This window comes from Lampetra planeri, chromosome 34 (genome assembly GCF_965212315.1).
Source record: "Lampetra planeri chromosome 34, kcLamPlan1.2.h2, whole genome shotgun sequence".
Lineage (NCBI taxonomy): Eukaryota > Metazoa > Chordata > Hyperoartia > Petromyzontiformes > Petromyzontidae > Lampetra > Lampetra planeri.
Window position 1 is genome coordinate 9300903 of NC_136140.1, and position 12759 is coordinate 9313661.

Consider the following 12759-nt stretch of genomic DNA (forward strand, 5'->3'; position numbering starts at 1 on the left):
TGACTCTTTTTTTAAGTAAATAAGAACTCATATCGCGCGCGGTGTGTGCATATGAGTTGTCACTGCTGCGTAAATAATATTAAATGTAAGCGTATAACGTTGTTACGTTGGGATGCATCGTTTTTTTGTATATTTGTTATCGGTAATTAGTGCAGGCAGCGCGCCGAGGGCAGCCCCGCGCGACGCGTGGGTGAGGAAGGACCCCGGGAAGGACCCCGGGGGAGGAGCTGCGTAGGTTGCTCTGTTCCGGCATCAGCTGTGAGCCAACTCATTCACAGGTGACCCAACTCATTCACCATCACTCATTCACCATCACTCATTCACCATCACTCATTCACCATCACTCATTCACCATCACTCATTCACAGGTGACTCATTCACCATCACTCATTCACCATCACTCATTCACCATCACTCATTCACCATCACTCATTCACCATCACTCATTCACAGGTGACCCAACTCATTTACGTTCACTCATTCCCACTCACTCATTCACGCTAACTCATTCCCATTACATTGGACCTAGCTGATTCGTTTACCCCATTCACACTCACTCGTGTCATTCACATGGGACCTGTGTCATTCATATACTGTATCCATTATCATTAATGTACTATATAGTTCATTTACATGGGATCCAGTTAACGCATTTACTGCATTCACTCTCACTGATTAACTCACTCGTTCATATGGGATCTAGTTCACTCATTCATATGGGTTCTACGTAAAGTATTTACTGCAATCATTCTCTACGATGTGCTCATTCTTTCACATGGTGTCTAGTTCATTAACTGCATTAATTATCGTTGACATAGTGATTCACATGGGATAGAGCTCGTTCGTTAACCGTATTATTGATGTACTCATTGCCATGGGATCTATGTCATTACTTCACAAGCGACTTAAACTCATTACACATGGGATCCACTCAATCTATTCGCACGGGATATTCATTCCCAAATGGGTCAAGCAGTCAGCAACAAACAGCACGATCAAAGTTGTAACTGATGAGCATTAACTCGTTTCTTGAAACAACAAAGGTTATAAGAGCCGGGGGTGGGGTGGTGGGGGAGGATTATAAAGTTGAGGAGTGGGGAGGGGCTGGTCACCCCGTGGTGCCCTTATAAAACTCAACGTTTAACCTACTCACGCCGGCTTGTGCCCGCCCTCACAGTCGGGCATATTTGCGGAATACACCACGCCGCCGTTGACCCTGGCCATTGACCGAGCAACCCAACGTTCCTACCAGCTCCCTCCGCAGGAATGTGTTTTGACCTGCTGTGTGGTGGTTGAACACAATGTATGAGACAAAGCAGCCTGGTCGTTCGGCATGCTCAACATTTGTGGAGGAATCATCAGGTAAAGTTCACGGGAACAATAACCATGGCGGTAGGGATAGCGGAGTGATAACAAGGCGACGACGTGCTGCTCAGTTGCTGACTGGAGTGAATTTGCGAGTGTTGGATAATTATGGGCTAATCTCGCTTCAAATGGGATGAATTTGGTCCTTGTGGAAGCAGCGATGTTTTGTGATGGAAACTGATATACTGAGTCTCGCTGAATTAGCCCAGTATTTTGAGGACACCGTACCATGCAACCACATGTACAGCACTGCAAATGTGTCTCCACTGACCAGGTCATCCAAGGGAGTTTTTTTTGTTTTACCCAGGGAAGATGAAGGACATGAATAAGGAGGTGAAGGAGGTGCGGGAGGCACTGGACGAGGTGACGCTGGCCACTTTTGATGACCTGGAGAACCTGAACTCGACACGGGCGAGGCTCCATGACCTCATCCAGCAGGTGACCACGTCATCAACGTCATCGTTTAGTTATACAAAGCCTTAGTTAAAAGCCCATTTAGATCTATAAATCCCCATCAGGATTGTCAAAGCAGCGTTGTGCCAAGAATAATTTTAAAAACATGCAATTATGTAGCAGCAAATAAACACAGACATTCCCCGAGGCACTCAATGTTGTATTCATCTCACATAGTGGAAGGGTTTAATCGTAAACAAACCCAATGTAATCTTTCAAGGTATTGCAGCATTGGTGAAGGGCTGTCTTGCTTTGAGACGTCGCCTGGAGTGTTATCCCACAACCGTCTCCCGTTTGCTCCTTCGCTGTCTGGCTGCTTCCTGATCCATAACAATGTCCGGCTTCTAAACAACTTTAATCATCATCATCATCATTTACGACTTCATGTTGCACCTCACACAAACATGAAACAAGTTCCACCTTGTCACCGAGGGTTTTGTGTGCGGCTGTTGGTGACCAGAGAGAGACCGTCCGCTCACTCCACTCCAGAACCTCGTTAAATCACAGGTGGCTGGATCCGAACCCAGGATCTCAGCAGCGCCGGCTCAACGCTCTTGCCCTTTTAGCCACCCGGTCGCCTAATTTATACCCAAATTCAAGATCAACGGCTGGGATATGGCATAGGCTGCATTGCTCCGGCCTCCTTCAACATCTGCCTGGTGCTTTATGTTCGGCCCCTTAAGTGCATCGGGTACAACTTTCTTCTGACAGCCGTTTGAGAATAATCCATCAAACTTCTGTTTTAACAGCTCCGTTTCAAACCATTTGTGCTGATTTTGCCAACACGATTGATTCCGAACTGGTTTCACTCGCACATGTGAGTTGATCAATGTCTTAATCCTGCACAAGCAGTTACCTGTCTACCATGAGGCTCAGCCCTCAGGTCTAGCAATTGCCAACATTCAGTCAACTGTGATGAGTTACTTTTGCTTGGCATCCGGCACCCAGTTGCTTTAACCTATTAATATAAAGATTTGTAAAAACTAACAATTGAATTAGAGATAACATATTCTTGGTTCTTTCGGTAAAGTCACGTAGAAGGGAAATAATAAAATAATATTAATATTAAACAATAAAAATTCTCACTACGTTTCGACTGCAACACAAGCAATCATCATCAGGTGTGAAATCCACAGAAAGAAAAAAAATCACATTTTTTTCAAATTTCCTTTTATTATTTCCCTTCTACGTGACTTTACCGAAAGAACCAAGAATATGAATCCCTGCAGTCTCGAAAGCTTTAAATCTAGAGATAACATGTTTTCATCATTGTTGATGTATTGATATCAGTCCCACTGCGAACGGTGCCACATATGGCAGTTGTAAGCACTCCTTAACATTTCATTTGATACTGCATTCTTGAATCATGCATATCCAGCATTGCTACCTTTGTCTTTGGTTTATTGTCACGTAGTCGCGTGGCATACCCTCTGACACAAGATCCTACTCTACTATATCTTGAAATTCGTTGTGTGTGCAACCATCAGTTTTATCGCAGAAGTTACACCGAGTGTAATCGGGCAACAGTGGGATGACATGAGGGAGCCCCCACTGTCCAATTTCTCCGCCTCTTCGTAGCTTGGCACCTGGGCTCCTCTGTGGCCTGTGGGATCCCAACTCGTTTGCTACGCCACCTTTGGGCAGCACACGAGTTTAAGTGCCCAGATCGGATCTTGTTTTCTTTGGGCTTTGCTCCAACGCCTTCGCACATGATATATTTTTTATACAAATACGTTGCATAAACACAACATCAGACAGCTCACATCAGACACCAACAGCAGCTCGCAACACTAGATAATTGAGAAAGTGAGCAGCTACATTCAGTTACGGAATAAGCTCCCTTCACGTGGAGCGAAAAGTTGGACAGCATGGCTAACAACACGCGGTACGACCCAAAAACACATCGGAGGGCTTTTCTATGTTCCTGGAAGTTTCTGTTTTGTAACTTTGTGGTAGCACGACTTCGTGGGACATTAATGTCGCTGTAATACCGAGGCAGCAGGGGGCAGCGCAGCAATATCCACTGTTGCCTGTGCATCAACGTCCATGCTTCCCACCTAAATGAACACACACTGACTACCGTGGTGAAGTATGGTCAGATAACCCACACGGACTTAAGAGACCCTCATCCAGCAGTGGGTTTACAAAGCTGTGCATGTACAAACGCACGTTATCCTAACTGGCTGTGTGTGTGGCTATAAGGAGGGTCTCCGTGGGTATGGGAGTGTCTTCCAGCAGCGTATATCTTCCCGTTGTGCTTGTTTAGTTGTGCCAATGGTGTCAACTGTGAGTGCCACCCTTTGTCGCCCCCGTCAGGGTTGGCTGTCTCTCTCCAAGGCTCGCTACTCCATGGGCAGCCGAGCTGTCTCGACTCTGCAGTACCCGCATCACATCACGCCCCAAGCCCATGTTCACACAAGGTCAGCTCACAAGCGAATAACTCCCCAGACCTTTTTTTAAAATGAAACAAATTATTTGGTGATTGCTGCTGCATTCGTAGTGCTGCACAAGCACAAATGAAATGAATAAATACTCCACACGTCCATACACACGTTTAGAGTTATTGGCTGCTATATATTTCCACGTGATAAACTACTTTGTTGAGCTATCATTTGTGGCCTGATCGCTTCTTAAAAAGAGCTATATAGCTCAGTGGGTCTTCATAATAAAAATGGTTTAGTTTAGTTTTTAGTTTCAACAACACCATGTGTAGCCTTGAAAGGTAAAATATATAATCAGAAATGTTTTCGGGCAATGGCTCTTTCATAGCGGATCGATTGGCCAGAGAGTTTAAGTGGATAATAAGCACTGGAAACTGTACTTTACAGCATGAGGCCTGATATGAATACAATTTTAAAATGTTTTAAGATGAACCGTTTTGAGTTTGGCATACAAATATGACCTCTTAGTATATACGGAGAAACAGATAACCCCTTCACTAATCAAAAGCATAACTAAAACTAATTTGGATTAAATGAAATCTGATCGAATGTTGCTGGCAAATGTGATTATGGGTGGGCCTGTTGTTATTAGCATAATCTATTTAGGGTTGTGCTCCTGGACCCCAACCCGAGGTGACCAGCTGGCCCAGAGGTCAAAGCACTGAGCTGGGATGAATCCCTGGTTTCAGCCATCCGTGGTGAAACTGGGTTCTCAAGTGTTGAGTAATGGTCGTGACCTATTAATTGAGTTTTTTTTGGGTTAGATCGCGTAAATATATAAATGTATCGTTGAAACCCGCCACCACTTGACACAGCCAACTAGTAAGGGTTGTCATGCAAACAAAACATGCCAATTCGTCACGAGTACAGCACACCGGTGTGTTGGAGAGCCAAGCCACAACATTTACAATCTGAGTACGACGTTTCGCCAGTAATTACAACTAGCTTCATCAGGCGACAGCCAGATTTGTGGAGAAGTCCAACTGTTTTGTTCCTCTTATAGAGGCATAGATGTGGTGATCACGCTTCTGCGCTTTTGCGCCACGTGGGGGGGGGGGGATTACTGAGGCAACGTACATTATGTATTATGCGAGCCTTTTGAACTTGTCCTTCCTGTCTATTGTGTGTGTAGTGGGTTCTACGGAGGCACACACTTAAACATAGAGGCAACACATTTATTCTCACACCCCAACAGGGTAACTACATAAAGGTACACTGGTTAACTCCACCACAGCGGGGTAACTACATTACCGGGTCAGTCAGTAACACACTGCCTGACCCATGATGCCGAGCATAAAGACCGAGGCTCGAAGAGACGTAGCACCGACGGGTTCCATTCCAACAGACGGCAGCGATTGCTCTCGGGACCTCGGCTTTATGCTGCCGAGCGTGGCCTGGCTCCGCCTCCGGCCACGCCCCCTTATTGATCTCACCAGGAGGTTCTCGGCCACTCATCACGTGTCCCTCAAGCCACCCTTTGGGCCCCCTCACTACCCTGTCCCGGTCACGTGCTCTCTCGGGTTCACCCAGACTGTCACGTCCTCACTTTCCCTCCCTCTGACCGTCACCAGAACCATGCCCCCTAGGGCCCACTCCTATGCCATGCCTACTCTGGTGCCAGAGAAGGCTCAAGACCCACAGTTCCACTCTTGCGACAGTAGCTGGCGCTGAACGCCATAGTGACTCAATTTACTGCATGTGTATTAAAATAGCCGTACCAACGGTAATCCCTATTGAAGTACGCTGCCCTTTGTAGGCATGCATTTAAATAATGTATTATTTTATTATTCGCTTCCACGCAGCTATCTGAATGGTTCAAGTTATTTTTATTTATTTCAATTTCGATAGATTATCTAATTAGTCTTGGCCAGTAGTAGCTAGTTTTTCACATTTATATATTCATGCGATCTAACTCAACACATCTCTTATGAATGATATTGGTCGTGAAAGCCTACGTGTTAAACTCACCTATTAACTGTTCATTTACACAGAAAGCCCATGAGACTTACAACGGAACCCATAGACCTTTACAGATAGACATAGAGGCCTATAGATTCACATAGAGACTAATAAACTCGCTTAGGCTGAGTTGTGATACAACTGCAATTTCATATGTAGAGAGTTGATGGTCCATAATATAGTTTTTTTTTGGGTCAGATCGCGTTATTTATAAATTTGTCGTAACCCTCCACCACCCGACACGGCCAAACAGTAAAAAATGTGTCACGTTTTTCAAAGGACAAAAAAAAATCACTTCTTTAGCCCACCGGTGTGCTGAAGAGAGAATCAACAGCATTTTTAAATTTGAGTACGACATTTCGCTGATAATTACAATCAGCTTCATCGGGCAAAATGAAGCTGATTGTAATTATCAGCGAAACGTCGTCCTTTGAAAAACGTGACACATTTTTTACTGTTTGGCCGTGTCGGGTGGTGGAGGGTTACGACACATTTATAAATAACGCGATCTGACCCTAAAAACCTATATTATTATGAATAATATTGGTCGCGAAAGCCTACATGTTAAAGAGTTGATGGTGTCTGCACAAAACAATCACAGCATTAGGTTTGGTTTGACACTAAATTTGGCTGAATTTCACCGCTTGGAATATTTTAAAAAAATATCTCTGTTCGATTGTCATGTGACGAACAACATTACTCTTGATGGCAGAGTGGGCAGGGAAAGTGCTGTCCCCTACTATGTGGATCAGAGGTCGCTTGGTAGAATCTCCAACGTTGATGTGTGATATTCGTTTCCATTCGATGATCTCTTACACAAAGGGTTGCACGCGGAGCTGAAGGTTTTGAGGGGCCTAAGGCTAAGAGGAGGGTACATATTACAATTGGCAAGGTAAATTCATCAAACATAAATCACTCACTACACTAATTGCTTCACACAAACAAAACATGTTTTCCTAGCATCAGCTGTGGAAAAGTCATGAATGATGTCATCGTAATTCAGCTACTGCCGCTCAGCTATTACTTCAATATATAATGGAGGCCTTAAAAGAGGGCCTGAAAATATGAGGATTTGAGGCCTTAATGGCTTTTGAGTTCGTCTGGCCTTCATTACGCTGCTCTGCTTAAGATGAGAATGTATTTGTTTTTTCTCGTAATGTGACATCGATTGCACAGTCTAGATAACATTGGGGAAAGAGACAAAGAAGTTAAAACAAGTTTTGCCTGGAGACCAGCAGAAGAATCATAATGGGAGACTGATTTGGAATGAGCCGTTTGGAGCAGTTTGACGTTATTTCCATTCCTATGTTTCCTTACACTGAAGCACTGAAAACATTTCTTTAAACTTTATGTGTGCTTTGTAATTCCAAGGACGTGCGTGTTTGGGTTCTGTCGGATGTGTGTCACCAGGCATCGGATTGTATCAAGAAAATTGCCATGGGATTGCTAAAGACCAGTCTTAATTTAAACCGACTTATCCTGTTTCCTGGCAGCAGTCACCCATTGTTTGGAGGGATTGGCCACTAACTGCCCTTCCCCTGTCCTAATGATACCCCTGAAAGCAACTGCTCTGAAAACAAACATCGCCTGACCGGTGGTCTGTTTGTCTTTTTTTTCTGTCTTTTTCCTCAGTGGTATCCCAATTGTGATATCGGGGTCACGTCGTGAGACAAAGCAAATATTCCGTTCTCTCTCCGAGCGGTGCAGCCCTTCATGTTTAGAGAACGTCCAACAGGAGTGAATACAAGAGAGCTGGTCTACAGTGTGGTCCACATGTATTGTGACCCCAAATTAATTTACCCCTAACATTTTTTTTGTTACTTTGCACGTTAAATAAACCTTACTTAAGAAAAAGATTACATTTTTAGAGGATGAAATGGGGGTCACGAGACATCTGGACCACCCTGTCCATTGCAGAGAACAGCGCTTACCAACGTGCTTGCCACAGAGAATAATGTTCATGACTTATTTTTTTATTTTCATAGCTAGTATTCAGCCAAATTAAGTGCAGAAGCCAAATATATTTTTTTAAACTGGGGCGGGGGGGGGGTTTGTTGTGCCCTTATTGGTGACAGGTTTAATCAAAGGTTGAGCCAGGATAGCGATTCTATGGGCAATCGCCATGCGTAAAACAGGTGGTGTAGGCTGCTATGAGGCTAGGTTGTCAGCAGAGGGGCGTTTCAACAAAATTTGTTGTTGTACTGCACTACGTTCCAACATCTATGCTCACCATCTTCACCAAACCAGCACTTACCAGCATGATGAAGTCCAATTCAATAACTCCCGCACGACCCGTTTGGCATTGTGGAGGTTGTCATCCAGCAGCGGATAGACAAAAGGGCTGTATACAACATTGCTTCGTGTGAAATAAATATTGGTGTATTCCATGGGGCACATCTTTGCGTGTCTCTTCTAGTCACACATGGATCTGTGTGTATTTGTACTCTGTACCCAAAGTCTTTTTAGGTACAGAGTACAAAGAGGCTTCGTGGTTATATTTGGAGATCCAGTTTGTCAGCTTTTCAGAATCAATGGGTTGGCTCCTATTCTTTAGTGTAATTATTCAAACGGGTACAACACTGACAGTTGCAGGCAATACAATGACATTGCATTGTTAGTGTTACTGTATGTGGTGTACATGGACATGTACAGCATGATTGTCAATCCACTGCTGCATGAGGACCTCTACCCATGTAAATTGCGAGTGCACACTAAACGGTTGCCATCTTGACAAAACGGACACACCATTGCCTTGGTGATTTGTACCAATGTCCATAATGGAGACGTGGAATAATTCTAGATTTGAAGCTTTCGTGACTGCAAGGTCACGTAGGTAAAAAATAATAATAAATAATAATAAATGAAAATAAATCAATTAAATCACGACGTTTCGGAGGCAACACAAGTCTCCGTCTTCAGGCGGGACCGTCACAGCTAAATTTACTGTATCAAGTGGAAAAAACCTAAGAGTATAAGACATGGAATAATTTATCTTGAAATCTGAATCGCAGACCGGTATCTGGCCCACTGTTTTAGCATCAGCTGATCACATAATCACAAACTGTATAATCTAGATTTGAAGTATACATGTATACATGCTGTATATATGTTGTACATACTGTATATATGTATACATGTCTACAGCCCTGTTGTCAATTCCGTTCTGGGTGAGGGCCTTCCCATGCCATGCGTGTCATAGGGGTTATATGACCATATTCACCACGCTGGTCAGTGCGGGTTGGTGAAGGTCTGGGGAGTACAGAACAAAGGCAGCCGACCATGGCACTGGCTGCAACACACGCCACCCCGGCGTGTGGCGTGCTCGCCTTAATAGATGCTCGCAAGCATCACTTGCCTCAACAGTCTTTAAAAGGCTATACAGGGGGGCCTAAATGTCAGACAAATTCATTTATTTTAATACTGGAATTAAAACATTTTCATGATTTATTCTTTAAGTTTATATTGTATCCTCATTATTAAATTCTAAATGTTTTTTTTCCTGTGGGATCACCTCAAAACTGTCGTTTACAAAACTCCACCAAGAACCCTGAATGAATTGAGCCAAAACATAATCGATGGATGTTCAAAGATTACACCGTTTAATCTTAAAAAAAAGTCCTCAATTCATTTCAAAAGAGTATTAATGTTAACGGAAGTCCGTTTGAATATTTGTGAAAATAAAACAAATAACCCAATGGAATGTATTCCAATAAATACAATAACCCTGTGTGTCCTGACTTTTGGGCCACCCTGTACATACTGTGTGGGCGCTCGTTGTCTCGGCGTAGTGAGACAGAAGGAGACGGATTTCAGTTCCTCACGGAGCTCACGAGGGCCCAGACGACAGCGCCAAGTGAGCACCAGCAGCAACAAGTGGAGGAGCTTGGAGCAGCTGAGAGCCCTGGTAGACGCCTGCCCACCAGCACCACCACCATGAACACCACCACCAGCACTAGCATTGGCACCAGCAACAACAACAACCGCCATTCGCCGCTAAGTGGCGGTGATGTCACGTGCTTGTGCCAGGCCATGTGCACGTTCAGGCCACGTGGAGTGTCAAACGCCCGCTGGCAGGAGGCCACGGGGCAGACTCGGGTGCCACGGGTTGACTGACTCAGATGACTGGCCGATGCACCACCTTTGCCCCCTTCTGTGCCAGCACCACCGTTAAGACCAACACCACCACCATGAATACCGCTACCACGAGCATCACCTGCCAACAGCAGCACCAGCAGCATTGCCACCAGCAACAACAACCGCCATTCGCCACTAAGTGGCGGTGACGTCACCACGATGCCTGTGCCAGGCCACCAGCACCACCGTTAAAACCCACACCACCATTACCACCACCATTACCACCACCATTAATGACACCTCCACCACCACCACGAGCACCGCCATTAATACCATCACTAACACAAGCACCGCCAGAAACGGCACCACCGCTGCCAGCATCAGCACCATGATTAACACCAACACCACCACTCTTCAGCGGCCATGTCTATTGAAGTCGAGGTGTGTCTGTCTCATTGTTTAGAACTGCGTAGAAGGAAGGCACCGCCCAGCAATGGTGTCAAAGAGGAGCCATCATTTCGCGACAAATGCCCCAGCGAAGACAAGCAGGCGGGTTTGGAGAGCAGTGACCCACTGCGCTGGTTCGGCATCCTGGTGCCACAGAACCTGCGGCAAGCCCAGGGGAGCTTCCGAGAAGGTACGGCAGCAGATTCATTCAGCAGTGATGTGACGCAAATGAATGGTCTAGCCTCATCCTCTTAAGTGAGGTTTGTTGTCCATGACCGATGATTTCCATCTTTGCTGATGTTCATCGTTTCTCATGGTGAGTTCCATGCAGCTGCTCACACTCAGAATCATCTTTTGTATTTATCCTGGAGAAATCCGATGCTGGATCTTGGGACTCTGAGAGATGGCGACAGCTTAGGGGAGGCCTTCTTCCAGCGGCTGATTGTCTGATGACGAGTCTTGTGTGTGCTGTGCGTTACACTGTGTTTGCGTGCGGGTGTGTGTTGTGCGGAAGTGTAGCGGTTAGCGCGCGGCGCTATGAACCCGATGACCCGAGTTCGATTTCCGCTCATGGCCAACACCAGTGACGGTTATCTGAACCGGTCCTGGGCCTCCCCTTGGTCAACTCAGCTTCAAATGAGTACCTGGTGCGGTGTCTAAAACATTGCCACTGACAAAGGCAGCCGGGCATGGTGCTGGCCACCCACCCCCTCATGTGCCGTGCCGGCCTTCATAGGTGCTCGCTATCAGCACTTGCCCCAACAGTTTGTTAAGGCTTCACGGGGCATCTTTGTCTTTGTGCGGACACACAGCGGTGTTGCTGGCGGGCGAGGTGGCCACGCTGCAGGCGCGCGTGGAGGAGCGACGGGTGCGCCACCGAGCCCTGCTTGAGAAGAAAACCGCCCTCCTGGCGAATGACGGAGAAACACGGGGCGAGGAGAGAGGGGAGCTGCTTGCTGAGCAGTAGTCGCTCGTCTTGGGGGGGGGGGGGGGCCGGGGGAGGGGTAGTGTCGCCACGGCGACGTAGCGACCAGCTTCGTCTAATTTACCGAAGCCCTTTCGTTTATGCCAGTTGGGTCCCTCCAACATTGGCAGACACAGGAGGTGACAGCCTCCTTTGAAACCCTGAGGGTTATGTTCCTGAAAATCATACCGGTTACCGTATGTCCCAGAGAAAATATATTCATTGTGGTTTTTATTTATGGTGGGCACGATGTCAAAATGTTGGGACCACTCTCCTCCCCTTGGGAAGTTCCTACTTCCACCTCTGAGATATCTTCAATTGTTGAGTTAACTTGTTGTGTGACTTTTGTTTTCCTCGTATTTATCTGGGTTATTCTATCAGTTGCTGTTATTAATGTCCATTGGTCGTTATAATTAATGACACTCGTAAAAAATCTGATGACACCGATGTCATGTGAACTAAAAGAGCATGAGCTCACCGTGTTGTAACTTTTAGGTAACGTTAAAAGTGGTTGCATAAACAGTGGGTACAAAGACGGTGAGTTATTGTCACGATGCTAATCTCCGGCGGATAGTAAGACGAATTCTGAAAAGTAACGCCTGATTATAGCCTGGAACGCCATTTCTCAAGTCACCCGTGCTGCTGACTCCCTGCCCCGTGCTCCAAGTCCAGGTTCAAGACCCTCATTTTTCCCACTGCCTACAGTGTCTTTAGACACGGTCACTTTTAGGCTCTGTTGTAAACAAATTGTATTGTAAATGGTTATTATTGTAAACAAAGAGTATTGTTTCCCAGGCTCATGGAACTGGGCTTAAATTAACAAATCTTGAAAGAAGGTGTCTTTGTGTTTTCTCGGTGTAATAATCTCTCCGTCGAATTAAAAATGTAAATCCGGTTAGCCCTTAAGCCTAAACAAAGGCTGCGGTCTTCAGTTGCAATTAATTCAAGGCACCACACCAAGCCAAGCCAAACTTGTCAAGGCTGTAAACAGTTTCCCCCCCCCCTCCCCCCTGTCATTTCAATGTCGTAATTCACAAGCGTAGGCCACTGTGTGCC

General features: G+C 45.7%; 1 protein-coding gene across 3 annotated transcripts; it reads left to right on the forward strand.

Annotated features, from left to right (window-relative positions):
- Positions 1-162: 162 nt before the first annotated feature.
- Positions 163-12538, forward strand: VMA22 (vacuolar ATPase assembly factor VMA22). Of its 3 annotated transcripts, none has more exons than XM_078610678.1 (6): positions 163-278; positions 1673-1803; positions 4135-4238; positions 10007-10122; positions 10756-10929; positions 11552-12538. In XM_078610678.1, exons 2-6 carry the CDS (start codon positions 1678-1680, stop codon positions 11704-11706), a joined length of 675 nt encoding a protein of 224 aa, XP_078466804.1. In that variant the 5' UTR covers positions 163-278; positions 1673-1677; the 3' UTR covers positions 11707-12538. The 3 variants fall into 3 exon arrangements, with proteins under 3 accessions (XP_078466804.1, XP_078466806.1, XP_078466805.1); XM_078610680.1 differs by having other exon boundaries at positions 200-278; positions 1678-1803; XM_078610679.1 differs by lacking the exon at positions 163-278 and adding an exon at positions 285-453.
- Positions 12539-12759: the final 221 nt, after the last annotated feature.

Coding starts and splice junctions, on each gene's coding strand:
- VMA22 (XM_078610678.1), top strand. CDS start 1,678: ATGAAGGACATGAATAAGGAGGTGAAGGAGGTGCGGGAGGCACTGGAC. Junction 1,804..4,134: donor TCCATGACCTCATCCAGCAG/GTGACCACGTCA, acceptor CGCCCCCGTCAG/GGTTGGCTGTCTCTCTCCAA. Junction 10,123..10,755: donor TGGAGCAGCTGAGAGCCCTG/GTAGACGCCTGC, acceptor CTCATTGTTTAG/AACTGCGTAGAAGGAAGGCA.